Here is a 25,197-nt window from a genome sequence, read left to right on the forward strand (position 1 = left end):
CATTTTGCGTGTAAATAATTTACCAAAAATTAAAAAATCATTGAAGAACATGACTTAAAAAAATTTTACTGTTGGCAAGGTTATTTATTATAGTACTGTTTTTAATAGCAAGATTGCATTGTAACCTGAGTGACCAATAGAGCATCACTAAATAAGTTATGGCACATTCACACAATGCAAAATATTGTATTACTCTATTAAAAAATGTACTCTATATACTGAAGAAATGATCTTCAGAGATAGTTAAAAAAATGTTTTTAAGTTAAGTACCCCTCTTTTGTTTTTAAAAAATGGTAAAGAATATAAATATGTGGTTATTTTAGAATGAGAACTGGGTGACTGGAGAATATCCATGTTACAGAGACTATTTACTATATATTCTTTGAACCATATGAATGTATTACCTAGAATGTAAAAATAAATGAATAAAACTAAGTAAAAGCTTTGGGAATGCTATACTTGGAGGAACTAATCTTGACTTTTTTCTGTTTTTCGAATCAAAACAGATATAAAAATGACTTAATGATTTCCTAAAATTTGGAGTTAGTCTTCAGATTTCTGTCTCACAGTATGTGTGTGGGAGTGTTCCTCCCTCTGCTATATTTTGGAAGAGTTTGAGAAGGATAGATGTTAGCTCTTCTCTAAATGTTTGATAGACATAATCATATTCTTAGTGAATGTCTCCTTTTGTCTTAATAAGTTAACACTTTCCCTCATTAGAAAGGTGTTTATTCCAACATATGGAGGAGGTGTGAGTTCAACTCTATAAAATCACATAGGGCAGAGACTTTGTAAACATAAAGCAAAGTTTGACACCCTTGCCTGTCTGCATAAAAGTTAGATTTCAGTGATTTGCTTTTATACATTCTTCATTTTATGGAAGGAAATCATCTTAGAATCATTAAGAAACATCTGTTTTGGACTCAAGTCAGAAAATTTCAGAAATCAAAGGGAGATAAAGTAGTTTTAAGCATAATAAAATTTTATTTTGAAAGACATATTTTTGCTTTTCCAAGCTCATGTGTTACCTGAAAAATTAAAGGGATCATTTTTATTCTTCTCCAGAGTTATTGAACTAACAGGGGATGTAACTCCTGATATGAAATCCATTGCCAAGGCTGACCTTATCGTCACCACACCAGAGAAGTGGGATGGAGTCAGCAGAAGCTGGCAAAATCGGAACTATGTAAAGCAAGTCACTATTCTCATCATAGATGAGATCCATCTGCTCGGTGGGTGCCACTATATCTGAATCCAGTTTACAAACTTCAACTCTTCATACTTGCAGCAGCCAGCATCAGGACTTGTGTTAAATGATTAACATACATTATTCCTATTTCTTAGGGGAGGAAAGAGGCCCTGTTCTAGAAGTCATTGTATCTCGAACGAATTTCATCTCATCTCACACAGAAAAGCCTGTTAGAATAGTTGGACTATCTACTGCATTGGCTAATGCCAGAGACCTTGCTGACTGGCTCAACATTCGTCAGGTATGTGGAAGATTGATAAATCAGGCATTTAATAGTATGGCTCAAGGCCATATTAAAGAGGTGCTATAACACTATAAACTAAAGTATAAAAACTGGATATGGTTTCTCTCTCATTTTTACTCTAGATGGGCTTGTTCAACTTCCGACCATCAGTGCGTCCAGTTCCACTGGAAGTTCACATTCAGGGTTTCCCAGGTCAACATTACTGTCCTCGTATGGCTAGTATGAATAAGCCTACATTTCAGGGTAAGCTTCAGATTCTTGGAATGAAATACCAACCATTTTGTATGGTAGCCTTTAAATGCATTCTAAATGATGTGGGTTTCTTTGAAAGGGTGGTACTGCTCCAACTTCTACAAATATCTACAACTATTTACCTTAACTGTTAAGGAATATAAATATATGTTGAATTAACTATTGACAATTAGATTTCATAAGTGATAATGTCTTTGTAGTAGAATAAATGTATGTAACTTTTAAAAATAATCAAATTAGTCTTAAAAATAATTTATTAAGGTACTATGGTAGTAGCTTGAGTAAATGATAAATAGAGGGTACAAGTTTTAAAAACTCACATAATACTGATTTTTATCAGAAATCATCTTAAAAATTTCAGTACTTTTTTTGGCAATGCATCTGTTTATATGTTTTGTTTTGTTTTTTGTTTTTCCCTTTCTAACAAATTAGGCAAGCAAGAGAGATTTGAGAATAACACTCCTATCTTACTAAAACATGTTTTCATGTTTAGGCTGCATAAGGAATATTTATTATATCAATTAAAAATAACCTCCAAAATAAATTCTCTAACGTGAACCGCTGTTGATTGTGAGGTGACAGTTGTGAGGTGGCTTTTTAGCTGCTGTAATTAGCCTTATGACAGAAGCAAAGTATTGATTGTGAACTAGAGACCAATCTTGGCAGTTCAGATTATTTACACCTCCACAGAAGCATTGTACAAAATCACTAATGAACAATAAATCTGTCGTGAGCTGTTCAGCCACACCTGTTCTTGCAGCAGCAAAAATCCATTAAATGTTGAGGTTTAAAAAAGAGGCAAATTCATTCACGGTTATGTGTACAAATGATACCAATATTGTACTAATATGTGTATTTTAAACGTTGTATCTCTAATATTTATCAGAGCATTACCATTTGCATTCTATAAATTCTGATAAACTGTGAGTGTGTTCATTTTTCATAGTATGTATTGTAGATTGCTTATATTTATTTAAGGAATGGCTGATTGCAAACCAGTGATTGAAATGAAGCATTTTGTGTTATGTAAATCAATAGTAAATAACCTATACCTGCACTTCTCTAGATATGGCATAAGTACAGTAGCTGTCCTTGTAAACTATTTATTATACCTGTAGTGGATCACTATATTTCTTTCAGTTTAGATTTATGATTTTGTGATAGCTTTATTTCTCACTCTTAGGGTATAAATATAGTCAAAGTCATGTCAACATTTCCATTTATGAACCTTGTTTTTTAGCCCATAAAAAGAAATTCTGCAGCTCACATTTCAAACAAGAAATTACAAGGAGGTTGAACTTTTTATATAAAATAAAAGTTTTTAATAACTCTGTTTTAAGACACCTGTGTACCCATAAGTATAAATTCTACTTGTGCCATCTTATCAGCATTTTGGAGCCTATGCATAGCAAAGAAACCTCAACTCCAATTAGGTCAAATGATTTATGTGGCTCTTTAAGTAATTGTTTTTCAGTCTTATTACCCAGTTTTCAAACTACTCATCTTCTGTGTGTCTACTCCCTATGTGCCGTCACTCAGATATAGATTCAAGCGTGGTATTCTTTTCAGCTCTCTTCTACATTCTCTTATCTTCCCTCTTGAAATCTTACACATATGTTTTTAGAAAAACAGAAGGAAAACATTCTTCTGACTTATTTCTGACTAATTTATTGATACAAACTCTCTTAATTTTTCTATCTACTGGCAACAGGACAAAAATAAAAGGAATTTTTTGTGGCTTTTCTTCACCATCCCCCCCCAGGACTTGACTCTCTCTCCAGACCCCAGGACCAATTAACTGTGGAATATCACTGCTCAGGCAAGCAGAAGCACAACTCAGAAATAGAAAACCCCACCTAAGATTTAGTATCCATATACAGCTATGAATGGAGAGTCTCTGCTTTTAAGTCTCCTTCCTTGGCAGTTCAGAACAGAACCGGGAGTGGAGATAGTTCAGTCTTCCCTGTCCTAGGCAGAATACTCCCCTGAGCCAGCTACCTTTCCTTTCCTGTCATTTCTCCAATATGCTGTCAGATCCAGGTAGTAGCTCAAATAATGCTATACTTCATGACCAAATTATGAATTCAATTAAATCATTTACACCATTAGTTTTCATGTGTCCATTTGATATCCTAATGAAATTCGGATTCTGGTATAAGTGGCTTACCATTTTATTTTCCACAACTTTTCAACAGCAATTAGAAGCCATTCTCCAGCCAAACCTGTTCTGATATTTGTCTCATCAAGACGTCAAACCCGTCTTACTGCTTTGGAATTGATAGCCTTTCTGGCCTCTGAAGAAGATCCAAAGCAGTGGTTGAATATGGATGAAAGAGAGGTAAGCAACATATTTTATTTCTACTTCTTATACATGTCAAATTAGTTTGTATCGTACTATAATGGAAATTACCTATATAATTATGTTTAGTTTTAATCTATATTAAAAGTTTCGTATAACATTACAGAAATATGGGGAAAAGATGGAGAAAATGCATAAATACTGCCACCTTAAAACTATTAATATTTGGATGGATTTTCTTCCAGTATTTTTCCACTAAATATTTATTTTTTTACATCATATTTATTCTTGTATTTTTCCCTTTAACATCATCACCTATGCATATTTTAATATTCAGCTAAGATTTCTCTAATATTTGAGTGTTCACTGCCCTCATGGAATTTATAATCAATTTTGCAAAATTAACTTTTTATAAACTATATAACATGACCATTTTTGAAAATTTAGAAAACACTGATAAGTATGTGAAAATTAAAAACCTGTTGTTATCCTTTAACTAAGTAATAACCGTCATTAAATTCTTTTATGTCTACATAATAATATTCTATTATGCGGCTATTCCATTGTATTTTTCTCCTATAATTAAATAATTATGCATCTTTATTATTATAGGTTTTTCTTTGTTAGAATTGTTTCCTCAGTATAAAGTTCTAAATTTAAAATCAATGTGTCGGATAATGTGGACATTCTTATAGCTTTTCATATACACTGATAATTACTTTCCAAAGGGCAATAGTAATTGTGGTTATCACTATTGATGTATGAATTGTCAGCAGTATATGAGAGTAACAGTTTCACTACATCCTCATTTGTCGTAATTTATTGTTATATTATATATAAAATGTTTCTTGTTGTTTTAGTGTTTATGTGTTCCTTAATTTTTTTGTGGTTGAACATTTTTTAATATATATTTGTTTAATTTTTTTCTTTTTTGTCCCTTCATTCCTTTGGGCTTTCATCTGTTGCAGTACAACAATTTTTCTTATAGATTTGTGTGGGAGCCTTACCAAATTAAAATACCACACACACACACACACACACACACACACACACACACACACAAATGCTCCCCTAAAACTATACAAGCATACCTTGGAGATATTGTAGATTGGGCTCCAAACCATTGCAATAAAGCAAACCTTGCAATAAAGCAAATCACACGAAATTTTTGGTTTCCTAGATCATGACAAAAGTTATATTTGCGCTATACTATAGTCAGTTAAGTGTGCAATAGCATTATGTCTTAAAAGAATGTACATACCTTAATGTAAAAAGACTGTATTGCTAAAAAACACTAACCATCATCTGAGCCTTCTGTAGTCGTAGTAGTGACATCAAACATCACTGATCACAGCTCATTGTAACAAATATAATAATGATGAAAAAGTTTGAAACATTGAGAGAACTTCCAAAACGTGACACAGAGACATGAAGTGAGCAAATGTTGTTGAAAAAACAGTGTTCATGGACTTGCTCAATGTAGAGTTGCCAGAAATCTTCAATTTGTAAAAAAACACAGTATCTGCAAAACACAATAAAATGAGGTACGCCTTATGATGTCACTTTTTTCCATGTATATGTATTGATTATATATACGTATTAATCTTTCATCTACTTTATTAGTAAATTTTGGTAGTTCACTGAATGTCATTTATCTTAGTTGTTTTTACAAATAGCAATTTTTGCATTTTACATGATACAATCTGTTTATATGGGCTTTGTGATTCCTTCTAATACTTCTAAACGTAGGTATACCTCCTCCCCGCCATAGATTTGTAGACAGAGATTTTTCTTTTCTCATCCTTTTCCAGTTTTTTAAAATATGTTCCTAGTTGGAGTTATGATGAAAAAATAGATGATATTGGTAATAAAACTGTTGCATTGTCCTCCTTCTCCCTGCACATCCCCCCTTTCTCATCTCACGCAGCCTGAAGAACAGTAAACATGCTGCTCCTAGCCCGCTAGTGTCAGTGTCAACAGTCACATATTTCTCCCCTTCCACATCTTACGATTCATTTAGGGTTAGTACCCCTATTGGATGGTACCATGTATATTATGGTCATACATTAACTAATATTAGTTAACTAATAATAGTTAATATTTCAAAGTGTTCTTGCATAGGACCACAGATGACCCCAAAATTAGCTTCATATAAAAGGTATCACATGACTCCATGAAGTAGAGTGAAAGTTATCATTTTATCTTTTAAGTTTCATCATTACTTCCTTAATGTGACTTGTAGGCATATACAAGGTGTATAATTCAAGATGATTTCAAATCAAAATAATTTTGTCAAAAGTTCCTTGTCCTGTGTTATTTAATTATTGTGCCCAAATAATCACCCTGTTTTGTCTAAACAGTATCTTGACTTAGAAAGCAAATGCTGAAAAATAGTTGTATGGAATATTGACAGTTTAGTTTATGTGCAGCATCTATCTAGGCTGTTTTGTTTTTTGTTTTTGTTTTTGTTTTCTTCTTGTGTCTTATCCCTAACAGTGTTCCTAATGGAGACTTTTCTTAGAAGTCAAGGTGCAAGGTACCTACTTATTGGACCCATTTTGGGATGTTTGCTCATATATATAAGAGCTGTGCCTTTAGCACATACGTGACTCACATGAACCTCAAATGTGAGCCTCATGTGCTCTCCCCAACTATAGTACGACTCTACTATGCTTTATTTTTTTATTTTAAGGTATGAGACCTAAGGAATTCTGGACAGCTCAGCCATTATATGGAACTACCTCTCTGTTTTGTTTTGTTTTGTTTTTATTTAACCCAAAAATCTATCACCAAGGCTCGTTAGAAACCATAGAATTTACTTGCATGGTTTCTCCTGTTTCATAGACTTTCATTGCTAAGATAGGACAGTTAGAAATTGTCATTTCTGCACATTTTGTTTCACTAAGCCCATCTCAAGAATAAGACAGCCCAGGCTTTGTTTTTATTCCTGCCTCCAAAAGCAATCACCTTTAAAATCAAAATTTCTGAGGGTTTATAACCAATTATTATGCAAATTCATTCTGATTGTACCAAAACCTCCTCTAAAGCAGGTGTTTCTGTGAGTTGTTGAATCCCCTAAATAATTGAATTAGGAGGACTTTTTAACACTTTAATTTTGTGAGAGTTATTTTCTGTAGTATCCAGGGCTAGACACTTGGTGACGATTCCTATTGCTGCTCCTTGGACAGTGTCAGGTCGGTGTTCTGTGGTAGGTCATGAGTGCTCTGGTTAGGACTCTAGTGTTGACAACTTGAGCATTCAAGGAGGTAGAGTAAGCGCGGGAGCAGTTATCCTGGCAGCTGTGATGCAGAGTGCTTGTGGAAGAGGGTAGCATCAAAGTCATTCTGAAACTGAGTGGTGTGAAGTCAGAAAGTGTCCCTAGATGTGGAGGTGGGAGGGGAGAGGTTCAGTGGAGGGAGGAAAGAAAGCTAGGGCAAATCTGAAGAGGCTGGAGAGAGAGAATGTGACCAAGGAAGAATATATGTGTTGTATTTTGTTTCTCAGCAAAGACAAAAGGAGTAGTCCATCTAACTTTTTAACCCAGTAAAGTCTCTTTACTTTACCTAAAGTAAAGTATTAGAAAGCAGATCCTCTTCAAGTGGATCACTGATATGAGATCATACTGCAGAATGAGAAAACCCCAAAAGTAATGCCCTTTCATATTTGCCATCATGAAGACTTCTTGCACTGATTTCAAAAGTTTGTGGGCATGTGCTGCCCCGTCTCTTGAATTCTCACTTGGACAGCCACCACTTCCACCATTAACCTCAAACTATTGTTGGGCTTTTGCCTCACTCTCTCAAGCTTCAATTTCAAGACAGAAACATCTGAATGCCTGAACTTCAATCTCTAGCATGCAGCAGGACTAAGGAATATCTTCTTCTCTTTGACCTCTGCTGAGGGATTTTCAGATACTGGCTGTCTATAAACAGTGTAGGTACAAGCAGTAAAGGTTCACTATAGTCTATTATCTGTCCAAACTCATGGATACACAGTCTCTCCAAACCTACACTTAAAAAAAAAATTTCTTCTAACAATGCAGTTCTCCCTCATATAACCAAAATCCACTCATCCCTCCCCAAGGGGGGGCAACTGAAAATTTCATCATTAAATCCATTAATCCTAGATCTCTTGATTATATCCAGTCACCCTCTGGTTCTTTGGCAATCCTCTCTCAATATTCTCTAGCCAATGGACTAAGTGATAAAGTTACCCACAATTAACACATGCTATATTCAACAGTAGAGGATAGGGAGAGGAAAGAGAAGTGAAATTAGTTAAAATATGTTAGTGCAGGGCTTCCCTGGTGGCACAGTGGTTAAGAATCCGCCTGCCAATGCAGGGGACACGGGTTCGAGCCCTGGTCTGGGAAGATCCCACATGCCGCGGAGCAGCTAAGCCCATGCACCACAACTACTGAGCCCATGCTCTAGAGCCCGTGAGCCACAACTACTGAAGCCCGCGCTCCTAGAGCCCGTGCTCCACAACAAGAGAAGCCACTGCAATGAGAAGTCCGTGCACTGCAACAAAGAGTAGCCCCCTCTCACCACAACTAGAGAAAGCCCACGCAGAGCAATGAAGACCCAATGCAGCCAAAAAAATAAAATAAATACATTTTAAAATAAATAAATAAATAAAATATGTTAGTACATATATGAGATAGCAAGGGTAGAGACCACAGTATTTGTTTCTGCAACTTATTGGGGAGCTAACAAGATATTTGTGGTTTATTTTCTCTGCTATCCATCACCTGTACACTTCTTCAACCAGCCCCGAAGCTAATTAAGATTCTTTATCCAGTGGAGTTACCAAAACCCGCATTACTGAGACATTGGAAAATGGATGTTCATGTATGCTTAATATATAGGGTTTTTTAGAACTTTGATTTATTTTCCAAATGTGAGAAGATTTCTCTGAGGTCCATTTAGAGTTTTCCCTCCCCTTATTGTGTAGCAGTAGCCCAGTTTTTCCATCAGGGTCAGTCACCTAAACTACACCAGGACCATATTTTGCTTGCTCACCCTGTAGCGTAAGGGCCTCTAATGGCCCTGTGGCTGTTTCAGCTTCCAAGTAAATTGTTACATCCCTTGGATATTAAGTCTGTAAACTAGAAGAGCTAGAGGTATAGGGAAAGGAAACAAAAAATTTCCAAGTGGTTTATTAGCTACATTTGCAGGAGACATCGGCACACACTGACTACTTGGTTCCTGGAACTGTATGTTCTGGCAGTGAGAGAAGTAGTATCACTTAATGATTACTTAGTTCAGAGCATACACCTTATCCTACAAAATAGCACCCCAACCTTGCCAAAGTAATGTCTCTCAGCTGCCACTCTGAGTCATTAATCTATAAAACCTGCTCTTCCTGGGTAATGAGAGACATAATAGGAACAGTGGATCCCATGGCATCCATTGTCTTAATCTTTCTCTATGATGTGAGCTCTTCAGTCAGAAACATTATCATACAGGATATCATGAAGATGTATAAAGCATTCAGTAATCCTACCACTGAAGCCACTAGCAGGACATGATGGGCAGGATAGGAGAATCAAAATCTGTAGTGTCCATTCTAGACATCATCTCAAATAGATGTCCCCTCTGTGATAGAAAGGGTCCAGTATAATTCCCTTACCACCAGATAGCTGTCTGTTCCAATGGCGAAGGTTCTTATAATGGGCCCAGGGTTGTCTGCGTTGGCGGCATATGGGGCACTGAGCAGTGGCAGTAGTGGGTCGTCCTGAGGAAGTGGAAGTCCGTGTTTAGCCCAGGCAGAGTTTCATCTCTTCCACCATGGAGCCACTTAGTACCTGAAACCATTGCACAAAGACCTGGGGCCTGGGAGGGAAGCTGCTGGGTACCCTCAGATGCCCACTTGACTGTTACCAGCATTTTCCACACTGCTGTTAACTTTTTGGTAAACATCTTCGTGGGATATAGGTAGCTGTTTATTCTAGCACCATTCTAAAAGTTCATCTGCGTAAAACTTCTGCCTTTCTTGCCACTTGTCCTCCAATAGCACCCTTGCCAAGCTCCTGACCATTTGGCTTATCCAGTAACTACAGAGCAAAGGATGGGTCATCAATTTGCATCATCTCTACTTTGTAGTAAAGTGACAGGGAGATACATAACACTCAACTTTTACTCCTTTCCTTAGAGTCATCCATGAGAGGGCCATAATACCACATCAGTGTACTTCTTATGGTGCCACAATCTTGTTCAAAGCCATTTGGAATTTGGAATTTTTTTCCCCCTCAGTCAATTTGACATAAGAAATACCCCATGGGGCCTAGGTACATAGGTTGAAGTAGGGATAGTATGGCAGGAATAGGCACACACGTGGAGGGTTCAGGGATCACCTTTCATGATATTCTTCCATCAGCTCCTTTTATTTCTAATAATGATGAGTGCTGCTAGGTGCACCCAAATATATAGCTAGATAGCTCAGATAACATCCAGTTCGTGATCAGCAGCTTCAGTTGCAAGGTTACCTGGTTATTACATAGTCAGGAATTCTTTCTCTCCCCCCTCAAAAATATCCATTAAATAATCCTCTAACTTAAATCAATAGGTAGCTCTTAAGAGAATTTGTAAAGTATTCATTTATTTAACATATATTTATTGAATGTCTACAACTTACCAAGCACTGTGTGTTAGCCTTACTGATCCCAAATCTCAAAGAGCTTAAGTGAAGAAAATAGAAATTTAAAAATATATGCATGATTAAATAAATAAGTTGATATCAAATTATGAAAATTGTATGGAAGAAACCAATAAGAAATGAAATAGAATAGGGGAATGGGAGACTTCTTTAAATGGATTAGTCAGAGAAGACTTCTCTAAAGAGATGACATTTAAGCTGAGCACCAGAGCTTAAGAACAAGCTGGCTACCCAAAGGGAGAAGATAACAGCGTTTCAGGTGAAGGGACAGCGTGTTAAAGGAACAGTGAGAAGATCAGTTCAGCTGGAGCCGAATAAGCAGAGGAGGGTGGCACAAGTCACATTGGAGAGACGGACACGAGCCAGCTCATGCAAGGCCATAGACCCATGGTTCAGGAGCTTGGATTGTTACTCTAAGTACTATGGGAAGACAGTCATTTTTTCATTTATTAGACCAACATTTATTGAGCTCCTTCTGTGTGTCAGGTAAAGTTCCTGCCCTATGGAATTAACATTCTAGTGGGAGTGATAGCTAATAAGCAAGTATGTCAGGTTGTAATAATTCACGTGGGGGAAAAAAAATACGCAAGTTAAAGGGAATAGGGAATGCCAAAGATGGTAGTGGAATGTTGTACGTTAACACAAGTTGAGAAGGCCTCCCTGATGAAGGTACCTTTGAACAAAGAACTGTAGGAAGCAAGGAAGCAAACTAAGCACATATCTGAGGGAGGAGTGTTCCAGGGCATTAAAGGGTTTTAAGCTAAACAAATTACATACCCCAATTTACATTTTAAGATCACTTTTGCTGCTTAGTGGAAAATGGATGGAAGTGGAAGTAAGCCTGGAATTAATGATGGTGGTGACCTAGGGGCCACCTAGAGTGGTAACAGTGGGAATGAAAAAATGTATTTGGGGCTAGATGCAATAGGACTTTCTAATAGATGAGAAATGGAGATTCAAAAACTGAAAAGAATCAAGAATGGTGCCCCAGTTATTAACCCTAAACATCTGAGTAAATAATAGTGTCATTTATTGAAACGGAGAGAGCCGAGACTGTAGGATAGAGAGGAAGGAGGAGACAGATTTAGGATGGAGAGAGAAAGACAGAGAAGACAGATCTGAGCTTAAAAAAAAAAAAAAAGGAAAGAAAAAAAAGTTATATTTTGGACATGTTAATTTGTATCTCCAAGACTTTCAAGTGGAGATTTCAAGGCAGTTAAATGTAGGAGGTCTGTAAAGAGGATGTGAGATATATGAACTTGGGAGCATCTGCATAGAAGCAGCCTTTAAACCCAGGTGAGCACCTGAGACCCTCGGATAGAGAGTGTGGAGATCAGAAGGCAGGCCTGAGGGACTCTCTCGATGTGAGCTTAGGTAGAAAATGAGGAGCTGGCAACGAACCCTGAGAAAGCAGTGCCAGTGAGGAAACACAGTGTCCTAGAACACTGTAGACAGGAGGGGTTCGTGAAGGAAGGAGTGCTTGACTACATCAGATGTTCATGGGAGCGGAGTGAGATGAGAGCAGAGAAACACCTGTGGGATTTAGCACTTGGACATCTTGGACGAACTTGGCAAGTAGGGTCAGTGACATGTTGTGAACATAAGCCAGTTTGGAAGGAGTTGAGGAATAAATGGGTGGGAGGGGAAGGAAATGGAAGCAAATAGCGTATACAACTCCTTCTAGAAGCTTTTCTATGTAATTTAATTAGTTATAATTTAGTGCCTAACAAGTGCAGTTCGTTGGCTTCTGCCAAATACTCTGCAATCTGGTTTGACGTGCAAGGGTGAATGGTGCTGGGATCTGGATAGTTGCCAACCTGCTTGGAAAGATAAAACAGCAGAGGGAACACCCTTTCTTCTGAGCGGGTTTGCTGATTGAAGGCTCAGAATACTGTGCTTATTTCATCACTCACACCCTGGATGAGATGCATATCTGGGATGGGAAAGCAGAACCCTGGCTGAAGATTAGACTTTATTCTTCAGTCTTGCTTATATTCTCCTCCTCAACTCCTCTGTGTGTCTGTCCAATTAGCAGCAGGGCTAACCCTTTCTGCTTCCACACTGTTAAATAAGGTCCAGGTAGCTAAAAGAAAAGCACATCAAAGACAACTAGCTTTTTTTTTTTTCCCCCTTACATCCTTACAAGTGGGAATGAATTAAACAGAATCCTACAAGGCTTTTTGCCCTGAAGGTCCTGGACCACAATGTTTGAGTTGTGTTCTAAAGTCTGCGGTACCACCAGAAGGTAGATGCTGGGAGATAATCTGAAGCAGGAAAGGGGATAGCTTTCTGATTGAAGCACGATACGAAAAGAATCCAGATGTGGATAACACGAAAATCGGAGGAGTATGGAAGACAAGAATTCCTTGGAACATAGTATTGTTAAACCTTGTTAATTCAAATTAATTGGCTAGAAGACTCACACAGATGACACTGAATATAATTAAGGAAATGTGCTAATTATAAATTTACACAATGCTTCGAAGTGAATTCGTGAAAAACTGTAGCATAGGTGCACAGGAGGAGCACATTTATGAAAAGTAGAATTGGTGTTATTTCCACATGCTTAATACTGAAGGAATTTTTTGATGCTTGAAAATTTTTTCCTTTTAAGCTAAACATAACTCACTCAACCTCATTACAAGTAAGACCTTCATAGACGTACAAAGATGAACTATAGCCTAGCTTTACACAAAATGATCACAAGTTCAGATTTGGTGGAGTTTCTACTACTGACATTTTACATATTACATTTTACATTTTACAAGCTACTGACATAGCTTTCTTTGATTCATTTGCTTTTTCATTCAACATATATACATATTGACCTCTTCCTATAGGTAAGAAGTTAGTACCAGGCTTTTAAAATGGACTTGGAGATTGTTAAAAATCAGAAATTAAGTTGAGTTTAATGTAGGGTAACCACATTTTCAACTTGAACAATCTGTTTTATCAAACTAAAATAGATTTAGCTCATGATACAAAACTCCCACCCCAAGTGCTTTCTATTTTGATCAAGCTTCAGACCTCTTAATGACTACCCAATAAAGAAAACTATTAGGCTCAGAATATTAGATGTCAAAACAGACATTATCTACAGATTTGCTGAACATTGGACATTGAACTGAGTTGGGTCTCATGGAATATTTGTGTAATTAAGAGCAGCTTCAAGATAGGAGACTGTTCTTTTTTATTTTGTCTTAGTTGATATCATATATGCCCTATTGACTAAAGAGGCAAAGCTCTTATTATGGTTAGTAATAATTGCTATATTTATCAAGTACTTTATAGTTCACTAAAGACTTATCCCATTTAATCATGAACTCTGGGAGGGTTGTTCCTGTTATCCCAATTTTACAGATGCAGGAACTGAAACTTAGAAGAATTAAGTGACTTGCCCAATAGCACAAAGCAGGTAAGCGGAGCGTGGGAGCTCAAAACCATAGTGGCTGTCTCAGAGTCATGTTCTTTTACTGTCCCGCACAGTAATGGAATCATGGACAACATACTGTCTAGAGAAGATGGAAAAGTCAAAGGAAGGGTGTGTGTCATTTGACGGGTACAGAAGTCAGTAGCTAAAATATCAAATGCAAGCAACCAACAAGAGCTGTGCCGTTCTCAATCATGAGAGGTGATATCTTAGTTTAGAAAAGAATGTTATTTTAGGTATTCTTCATTTTGAGGCATAGGAGTAGAAATAGTCAAATGATAAAGGAGAAATAGATTTGCAAATCATCTGCGTAGCATTCCCCAGCTGTGTGAGTCTAGGACATTACTCATTATTTCAAATCTTATCTGTTTTTTGTATACCGTTTAAAACAACGTGGTCCAGCCCTAAGTCAAGTGGATGATGTCATTACTGCAAGTAGTTATTTGAAATATCCCTCATTCATGTGATGATTAGAGGGTGGCATTGTGGTTGAGAGCATGGACTAGAGCCAGGCTTCCTGGGTTCCGTACTGACTGCCCACTGCAAGTGGGATGTTTCACTTCTGAGCCTCATCCTTTAATCTGTGAAAGGATGATAATTTACCCCCACAAGAATCTTGCAAGGATGAAATGTATTAGTACATTTAATGTACATAGAACAGGCCTGGAACAGAGTTAAATATTCAATAAATGTTATTACATTGAATAACATCTTTTAAACAGATAGATTCTTTTTGCTGAAAGCTCTGGTAAAATTTGGTCATATATTTATAATCTTTTGCTTGTGGTCCTTCACAAATTTAATTGATATTAATATAGTATTTGTTCATTTAAAATTGTGCTACTTTAGAAAATCAATTCTATAATGTCCCTTTTATTAGCTTTCTCTGCATTTTAAAAGCAGAGATGTATGAAAATGTTCTCTAAGAATGTTTTGGAATTTGAACTCACCAGAAATTGAAATAAGCATAAAATGTATACTCAAAAATTACCAATAACATAGTGAATTAAGTTGGAAACATTAATAAGGAAAAAATTTTTAATATCTCAGCCCTATATAGCCCAGTTTTGATATTGCTATTATTAAGAATCAGGCTAAACTAAAAGCAGACATTGAAAATAGTATTGTGTTTATTTAGCAGACAATAGCAAAGATTTACATGTTATTGTTTAGATTTCATTTATATATTTACTTCTCATATAATTGTATTTTTAATCATTTATAAATGTATTTATATATTAACAGTATCATAAATTACTTTGAGGTGTGCTTGTTTTGGGTTTCAGAGGGGGCAGCAAGAGAATATGTTCTGAGGTGTATTGGTAAAGTTTGGAAACTTACTACCTTTAATTAATTTTATTTTTTTCCTATTAGTAGATCAAAAGAATGTTCTAAAGTGTTTGTTTCATTTTAGTTTTTCCCCTTAAGTCTGTAGGGTTTATCATAAAAAGTGTATTTTAAGAATAAAAGTAATTATGAGGAAATGTTTTAACTTCATTTAACATCTGTACCAGATGTGATATATTTAATTATTTTTTTAAAAAAGAAAGTCTTTGTAACTTTCATTATTCTTCTGTATGGTGCATCTTTTATTGAGTGTTTTATACAATTGATAAGCATTATTCAGTGGCATATGGTCTGAGTCTGATGTGCTTTGAAAAGAGTACAGAGTTCTGATAATGAGGATTCTGTGAAAATGGGAAAACCAGCACAACAGATACGCTTTGAGAAAGTATGGGTTTTTAGCATCTTGAAACAATATATCACACTCAAAGGGACAGAACTGGGCTGCACAATCTGTTAGCTCATTCTTGTCCAATCTGGTCTCCTCCTTTCTTTTGGAGCCAGCATTGTCATCAACTCACTGAATTATATTCTGACTGGAATGTATTTCAGGCACAGAGTAATGTATCTACTTAAATGGAATCCTATCTTTCTACAAAAGCTTTTTGAGTATAATAAATTTAAAATATAAAAAAAATTTCTATTAAGTTAAAGTAATTGGTTCAACAGTTTACATATGTGCCTTCTCCCCCACACCGTAAAGAAAGACCACTGCTTGGAGGAGCATAGGTCTGTTTTTATTTATAATACGGAAAAAAAATTTTTGGTTTAACTAACATACAATCAGACGTATTTCAAGGACGGTTTATCGGAAAGATACCTGCACATAACAGCAGTTGTTCCTTGAACAGAAATGAACTATGGAATTAAAACTTCCTCTATCAAAGTGTTTTAGTTACATGATTATTCTTTTTAAAATTCTGTAGCAGCCTTTCTTAACAAGAATTAAGCCTTCATGTCCTAAGACATCCAATGAATGTAATAAATGAACTTTTTGCCTAACCATCTAGAATGGTACTAACTATCCTTGGAAAAATTAAGAAGATGGTAATTCAGATATTTTTTTGTGAGGCCCAATTCTCTCAGGGAACCAGAATTGAGAAAGACTACTCTATAGTACTCAAGGCCACTGAGTCTTTTAACTTGAAGCATAGTGTGTTGTATAAAAGAATTAGGTGTTACTTTAGGGCTATATTTTGGTAAAGGATTCAGTGTGATAATCTTTGTAAAGTGATAAGCACAATGCCTGACACATAATAAGTACTCAACAAATAATACCTATTATCATGTTTTAAGCTTTCATTATCCTAAATTCCTGAAAAATTTTGCTTGTGTTATGTTGTTTTGATCCAGATGAAACCTATTTTAAGTGCAGGGATGAAGATGCATATAATCTAATCAAAAATTATATTTTCAAATTTAAACAGACTGTCCTAGTAATATTTTATGCTTAATGATTGAGTAACATTACTATAAATTTTGCTTTTTTTATGATGTACAAATAACTCAGAATTCATCCACAGTAGCCGTGTAATAAATGAAGTTGTTTTCTGTGATTGTCCTCATGAGGATTTTAGGTCATTACCAGTTTAGATAGGCAAATAGTTCTTTTTAATGCATTGATTTATGTGAAAGTGGGGGAAGGGAATGAGAAACAGCCAGCCTTCCCTGATGCGAAAGGACAAGATATTACTGCCTCACCAAACCTCCTGCCACAGGATTCCTCAGCTTTCCTATGGTAAATGGTATGGATATGATTGGCATTGCCATTCATGGATATGATTGGCATTTTTGGATATCATTGTCATTGCCATGGAACACTGCAAATTATACAAGTTATACATACACACTGCTATTTAAGTTGTGAAACTGAAAAATCCTGAAACTAATTGTCAGAGTAAGAATAATGAATTATTCTTGATAGTGTAAATTGAAGATATTTTATGCAGTGAACTATTGAACGAAAAAAGGATGATAGGCTGTCACTTGAGAACAGCTAACATAATTTATGAGACAGGACAGTACCTTTCTTTATAGCATGCATTTGTAGTCAGCATTTATATTAATACATTTCCATAGTCTTGCTAAACAGATTGTAAAAAAAATAATGCAGGAATATCAGGTGACTGTAATGTGACTATGAAACAGAATGAATTCTTTATACATTGCATTCAATTCAGGAAAGTGGGTAAATAAGATTTCTGATGTGTATGTTATTAAAATATTACCTAGTCTATGCAATGCTTTTTATACACTAATAATTATTATAAAGCCAAACTCCCATCTTTTTTTTTTTTCTTTTTTTTTTTTGATTATTGGAGTAAAACAACTTTTTCCCACATAAAAAACTTGGAAAACTTTTCCAACCATTGAAAATAAAATTAGTAAGAATGAAAACAGTTGGAATGCTTCATTATATGAATATGTTTGTCTTTTTTTTTTTAATTGGGGTATAATTGATTTACAATGTTGTGTTAGTTTCAGATGTACAGCAAAGTGAATCTGTTATACAAATACATATATCTACTCTTTTTTTTAGATCCTTTTCCCATATAGGCCATTACAGAGTATTGAGTAGAGTTCCCTGTGCTATACAGTAGGCCCTTGTTAGTTATCTATTTTATATATAGTGGTGTGTATGTGTCAATCCCAATCTTCCAATTTACCTCTCCCCCCTGAATATGTTTGTCTTATGCATTTTTACCAAATGGCAGCAGCCACCTGAAGTTTCTCTAGATGGAGATTTTGTGAGCTGTTTACTGGTTATGCAGAGCCAGGAGCATAAGTGTATTGCAGGTATACTTGTGTATATTCGAGATGATTAATAGTAGAAGGCAAAAAGGAAATGAAGTCTGAAAGTAATGTCAGTCTTCCAACCTCTATCTCAGTCTTCAGGCATATAATAGTTATACATGTATTGATGCTTACTTCCAAGTTCCTTCTCCACTGTTGTTTACTGATGTGGTCATGAAGCTGTAGACATAACTAAAACATGTCCTTCTTCCGAATGTTTATATATTCTCAAACCACTTGGGCTCTGCATTACTGCCCTCAGGGAGTTGCCCAAAAAGGTGCCCAGGCTGCACCTAGTGTCATCTTCTTCTTTAAGGACAAGTAGAGGTCTATCATTAAACAGAAAGAGATTGGGTTTGCTGTTTAGTTCTTTACAGGAAGTAAGTTTTGTAAGAAAATAAGATTTGCTGCTTGTTGCCATAAAATCTGTGTTGCGTTAAGAATTTTCCATGTAGAATGGAAAGTGATAGAATATTCTGAGAGTATATATAAAATATGAGTTTCAGAAACTGTTTACACATATAAAATTCAATGAGCTAAACTGAGGCTGGAAATGCAATCTGTTTTAAAATGCAAAAAACTGGAATGTATAAGAATTCTGAATATAGTAAAGTTAGCATTTAAAATAAGTTAAAGTAAGGAATTACTTAACCAATATTGCTAGAATAATTAACTATTTAGGAAAAATAAACTTAGATTTCTACCATACTTTCTATTACAAAATAAATTACAAGTTAATTATTTAAATGTAAAAAATAAAACTATAACAGAAGTTAAAGGAATAGTAGGTGAATATGTATTTGATCTCAAGATGAGGAAAAGTTTTCTAAGCAAAAAAATATAAGGGACCAATTTAAAATTTTAAGTCCATAAAGTAAAAAAAATAAATAAATAAAATGAGGTACTTATAAAACTGGATAAAAGTTTATACCATGTGATGGGCAAGGGGTTGATACCCTTAATACATAAAGAGCTATCACAAACCAATACGAAAAAAGGCTACTCAATAAACGGAAAGATAATTTACCAAAAAATCAAACAGTAAATATGAAAAGTATTTAACTGAACTGTTGATTAAAGAAATGAGAAGTAAGCAAAAATATACACCAGTTTGATTTTTTAAATGAAGAAACTGAGGCTCAGAGAGGGTATGTGACTTGCCCCCAGGTCACTAAGTTAAATGAGAAAGCCTAAATTTGAATGATTACTCTTTGGTAGGAGTATGACTGATTTTTTCCATTAATTTTTTGTCCATACTTTCTAAATTTTTATCACTGAGCCAAAAAATAGAGGTCTTTTCTATAACAAGTCAAACACAGACACCGAAACGTTTTAGGCAATATTACAGCCTTTTAGTAGTTGTTACTCATTAAGGGGTAATGAGTACAGATTTTTTTCCTTGATGCATAAAAATAAAAGGGATAACATTTACATTTTAATTAATTTAGAGTATACATTCTCACTAAGTAGATATTCTTTTCAACTAATTTAACTTTAATCATAACTGCAGATGGGACCTATATTTTTATGCCCATATAGCATAAGAATTAAAAAAACAAAATGAAAAATGTAAAGCTAATGCACCTACATCTTGTAATTGTGTTTTTATTTGCAGATGGAGAATATCATTGGAACAGTAAGAGATTCCAACCTGAAGCTGACACTTGCTTTCGGAATAGGAATGCATCATGCTGGACTACATGAGAGGGACCGAAAAACAGTAGAGGAACTATTTGTAAATTGTAAAGTTCAGGTAATTTTTTTCCATGAACAGATATTTAAAAGTAACTTAAAAGTTGTATTTTAGTTAGATGTAAGATATTATCTTTTATTTTTTAGGTTCTTATTGCTACAAGTACATTAGCCTGGGGTGTAAACTTTCCAGCTCATTTAGTAATTATTAAAGGAACAGAATATTATGATGGAAAAACAAGACGATATGTGGATTTTCCCATTACAGGTAATATTTTTAAATTTACAAATACATTAAACGTCTATTTTAGCCTTAATAATTTGAATTTGCATGAATTAAATTTTAGGGAATTGGTCACATGTCAGTGATGAACAAATTGTAAATTTTTTGTTTCCAGTAAAAATATTACTCCAAAGTATTAAGCCACTTTATTTACTTTTACTTATCCAATGTGTTAATGAATGTCAAAGGCACAAGTAATTGTTTTAAATTTATAAATAGATAAAAGTACTGATTAGTAGGAATTAGTGACTTAATAAGTTATAATTAAACATTATGTTTAATTTTAAATCTCCCTCACTAGACATGATATTTCCTATAGGACTTCTAGAACCAAAGCACTTGTTGCTATAACTTGTACATGAACAGTCTATTAACATATTTTAAAACTTGATAAAAGAATTTTCAGTGAGTTTTGAACAGGAAAATATGCCAAATGTGTATTTCAACTCAATGAGTGCATATAAAATCTGTATCATTTCTCAGTCATTACTTACATGAATGCATGTAAAATCTGTATCATTTCTCAATCATTACTTACCTCAGAGACTCCTGCAGTATAAAAGAAAAATTTTATACAGTGGATGGGAAGAAGAGGAAGCCTAAGTGGATCCATTATTCATGGGGAAAAATAAGCAAATGACTCTGCTGAAGAGGTTTTCCTATATAAGAGTTATATAGTTATAACTCTTAAATAGCATTTTTAAACATTTACCTAAAGGAATCTTTGATCTTTCTTACTTCTATACACTGTAAGACTCTTCTGGGGACTCAATTTTCTATCATAGTGAATTAATTATTTAATTATTAGGGAACTCAGTAGTAGGCATCAGAGAGAGCATCCCTGGTCTTAAAATACTCTACTCCCTTTTATTTTGTTGTGTTGTAGAAACATGCCATAATCCATCAGTATTTCTTGTGCTACATGCCACACTGCAGAATACCTCTTGTTCTCTTTCTTATAGATGTACTCCAGATGATGGGGCGTGCTGGGAGGCCTCAGTTTGATGACCAAGGCAAAGCTGTAATTCTGGTTCATGACATAAAGAAAGACTTTTACAAAAAATTTCTTTATGAACCTTTCCCTGTAGAGTCAAGGTAAATTTTGCTGTAAATTAATTTAAATGGATTATGTCATAGCAGGTTGATATTTTTGTGCTGACATTGTATTAGATGAAAATCAGTAAAACTTCTAGTTCAAAAGAATTATTTGAAGTGAAACAATATATTTATCACAATAAGACAACATTAAATTATAATTTTCACTATAAAAGAAAAACACACTGTTTAAAAGAAGCAGTGAAGGGACTTCCCTGGTGGCGCGGTGGTTAAGAATCCACCTGCCAATGCAGAGGGCACAGGTTCGAGCCCTGGTCCAGGAAGATCCCACATGCCACGGGGCAACTAAGCCCAGTGCGCCACAACTACTGAGCCTGCACTCTAGAGCCCGCGAGCCACAGCTGTGGAGCCCGTGTGCCACAACTACTGAAGCCCACATGCCTAGAGCCCATGCTCTGCAACAAGAGAAGCCACTGCAATGAGAAGCCAGCGCACCGCAACAAAGAGTAGCCCCCACTCGCCGCAACTAGAGAAAGCCCGCACGCAGCAACAAAGATCCGACGCAGCAACAAAGATCCGACGCAGCCAAAAATAAATTACTTAATTAATTAATTTATTTTTTTAAAAAAAAAGAAACAGTGAAGTACATTGTCCAGTCACATTGACTCCGGAGCAAGACAACCTGGGTTCTTATTTGAGCTCTCCACCACTTACTTGCTTGATCTTGAACAAGTTATTTAAATCCTCAATGCCTTAGTGCACTGTCTGTAAGATGGAGACAGCAGCAATACTGGCCGTCTCGTAGGGTACTTGTACTGATCAAATGTATCGTGCTTGGAACTGTGTCTGGCACATAGTAAGCATTTAATAAAGTGTTAGTTTGGTGTGTGTTTTTGTAGAATAGTCTATAAATAAATATCCAAAATAAAGGGATTGGTAATGAATAATTTAAGCTAGTGGCCAGTTTCAGAATTATCACATACTTCTTTGTGGATCCAGTAACTACCACCCCTTTGACGAAGTCTTTCCTCATTTTCTCAGCTGAAAATAATCTTTTGTCTGTCAGATTTATACATTTTTCATTCCTAACATTTATCACTTGCTACCTTTTATCATAGTCTTCTTTAATATACTGAATAGCCTTTACCATATTCTAACTGCAAAGGACAAAATATATTTCTAATTTATACTGTAAATAGTTTTTGAGTTTTTTACTGTGTTAGAAGTTCTAATGTTCCTTTTTTTTTTTTAATTTGGAAAATATAAAAACATTTAATATTGTGGGAGATAGCTAACATTGTGCTAAGAGAAAATTTATGACCATAAATATACGTATTTTAAAAGAAAGAGTGAAAAAAAAAAAAAAAAAAGAAAGAGTGAAGGGCTTTCCGGGTGGCGCAGTGGTTAAGAATCCGCCTGCCAGCGCAGGGGACACGGGATCGATCCCTAGCCCAGGAAGATCCCACATGCCGCAGAGCAACTAAGCCCGTGCACCACAACAACTGAACCTGCGCTCTAGAGCCCACGAGCCACAACTACTGATCCCACATGCCAAGAGCCTGTGCTCCGCAACAAGAGAAGTCACGACAATGAGAAGCCCACGCACCGCAACAGAGAGTAGCCCCCGCTCGCCACAACTAGAGAAAGCCTGCGCACAACAACAAAGACCCAACACAGCTAAAAATAAAAACAAATAAATAATTTTTTAAAAATAAAATAAAAGAAAGAGTGAAAAATGAATTATATGAATATGCATCTCAAGAATTTGAAAAAAAATAAGCAAATTGAACTCAAAGAAAGGAGAAGATAGAAAGATAAGAGAAAGAATTAATGAATTGAAACCAAACATGCATTAGAAAAAAATCAACAAAGCGAAAAGTTGGTTCTTTGAAAAGAAGAATAATATTGATAAACCTTTAAGTCTGGTCAAGAGAAAAGAGAGAAGGAACAACACAATATCAGGATACAAAAGAAATCTAAAAGGTAATAAGATATTATGAAGAAATTTATACAAATAATTTTTAAATTTTAGATCAAATGGTAGAATGCTTTTTTAAAAAAATTACCAAAACTGACACAAAAAGAAATGGAAAATTTAAATAGCCTCTTATCTATCAAAGCAATTGTATCTGAAATTTAAAATCTTTCCACAAAGAAATTTTCTGACCCAGACGTTCCACTAGTGAATTCTTTATAACATTTAAGGAAGAAATTGAACTCGTGAAATTGAACACGAACGCTTCATGTAATAGTCGAAAAGATAGGACTATTTGCCAACTTATTTTATGAGAGTAGAATAACCTTGATACCAAAACCTGATAAATTAACAAGAAAGGAATGTAACAGAGCTGTGTCTCTCATGAATATAGATGTAGAAATCCTAAATAAAACATGAGTAAATCAAATCTAACAATGTATAAAAAGATAACCTATTACAACTAATTACAATATCAGTGCAAAGATGACTTATTACTTGAAAATAAATGAATATAATTCACCACATTAGCAGGAAAAAATGAGAAAAATTATATGATTATCTCATAGATACAAAAAAAAGCGTTTGGTGAAATTCCATACCCATTAATAATAAAAACTCTTAGCCAACAGGAATATAAGGGAATGTTCTTAATCTGATAAAGAGTCTCTACTAAAAATCTACTGCAAACATCATGATTAATGATTCAATATTGAAAGCTTTCCCTTTGAGATAGGAAATGATACAGGGATGTTGTTTTCACCACTGCCAGTAAGCATTGTGCTAGAGATCCAAGCCACTGCATTAAGGTAAAGAAAAGAAACAAAAGTCAAAATATCCTTTTGAGCAAGAGGAGTGACTAAAAAGCATAAAAGGAAGAATTCTGGGGCACTGGTAATGCTTGATCTTGGTGGTGGTTACACAGATGTGTTCACATTGTATTACTTGAGTTGTACATGTTTAATTTATGTATTTTTTTCTATGTGTACTTCAGTAAAAAGTTAATTAAAAATTTAAATGTGTACCTTGATATGACTACTATTAATATTTTATTTCTACAGAGTACATATACAGAAGTTATGTGTTAACTTCTCTGTTAATGGGCATTTAGAGAGTTTCTAGTTTTTAACTCTTACATATATTGCTGCAGTGAAGTATTTTGCTTCCCTATCCTAACCTATAAATGTTTCCCTATCAGGTGATAATGAAAAAGTGAAATTGCTGGGTCACGGTGATTGTTCAAATAGATATTGTCAAATTGCCCTCCAAATTAGCTATACGGATTTATACTCAGCCACTGGTGACTGGAGAGTAATATCGCAACCTTTTTTTTCATTCAATTTATTATGGCCATTTTCTCAAATCCTTAAAAACATCCTTTGCAAAAACTGTTTTTTAATACATATTGTTCCATGTATCATAATTTACATGGCCTTTTCTTTTGTTGGACATTGCTTCCCTTTTTTGTAATTTATGTAAGAAACTGAAATGAACATTTTGTTATGCCAGTCTTTCATCACATCTGATCATCTCTGTATATTCCACAACACCTAGCACATTTATGTCTTATATGACTGAACTTAATATTCACTGAATGAATGTAGGGAATATCCTTGCTCTATCCTAACCATCCCCCCTTTCTTACCAACTCTCCTTTCATCTGCCGCAGTAACTCTTCTCTGCTCTCCAAGGTGTATCGTCCCTTGTCTGCTCTTACCTCGGCTCTCATCTTCCCCTCCTGAAAGTTATTAGCTCCCTTCCTGTCAGCCTGTGTTTATTTCCACCTAGTAATTTATTTCCCCAAAATTATATACAAAAGATACAAATTACACATAGCATTTGTTCTGTATCCTGGAACATCAAATCTGAGTCTTGACTGTGTGAGGTAAATTGTTTTTCATTTAATGTTCATGTATGTTTCCC

General features: G+C 35.1%; 1 protein-coding gene across 2 annotated transcripts in view; it reads left to right on the forward strand.

The window, feature by feature from the left end:
* The window catches only part of ASCC3 (activating signal cointegrator 1 complex subunit 3), a 324,300-nt gene that overhangs the window by 220,892 nt on the left and 78,211 nt on the right, over window positions 1-25,197 (forward strand). For both annotated transcript variants that reach the window (XM_059941507.1, XM_059941508.1), the window contains exons 27-33: window positions 1,066-1,232; window positions 1,345-1,490; window positions 1,616-1,736; window positions 3,941-4,083; window positions 19,884-20,021; window positions 20,108-20,228; window positions 21,206-21,338. In XM_059941507.1, the coding sequence (XP_059797490.1) occupies window positions 1,066-1,232; window positions 1,345-1,490; window positions 1,616-1,736; window positions 3,941-4,083; window positions 19,884-20,021; window positions 20,108-20,228; window positions 21,206-21,338 (969 nt within the window). The remainder of the gene's footprint in view (window positions 1-1,065; window positions 1,233-1,344; window positions 1,491-1,615; window positions 1,737-3,940; window positions 4,084-19,883; window positions 20,022-20,107; window positions 20,229-21,205; window positions 21,339-25,197) is intronic.

The sequence above is a fragment of the Balaenoptera ricei genome, chromosome 12 (genome assembly GCF_028023285.1).
Source record: "Balaenoptera ricei isolate mBalRic1 chromosome 12, mBalRic1.hap2, whole genome shotgun sequence".
In the NCBI taxonomy this organism is placed as follows: domain Eukaryota; kingdom Metazoa; phylum Chordata; class Mammalia; order Artiodactyla; family Balaenopteridae; genus Balaenoptera; species Balaenoptera ricei.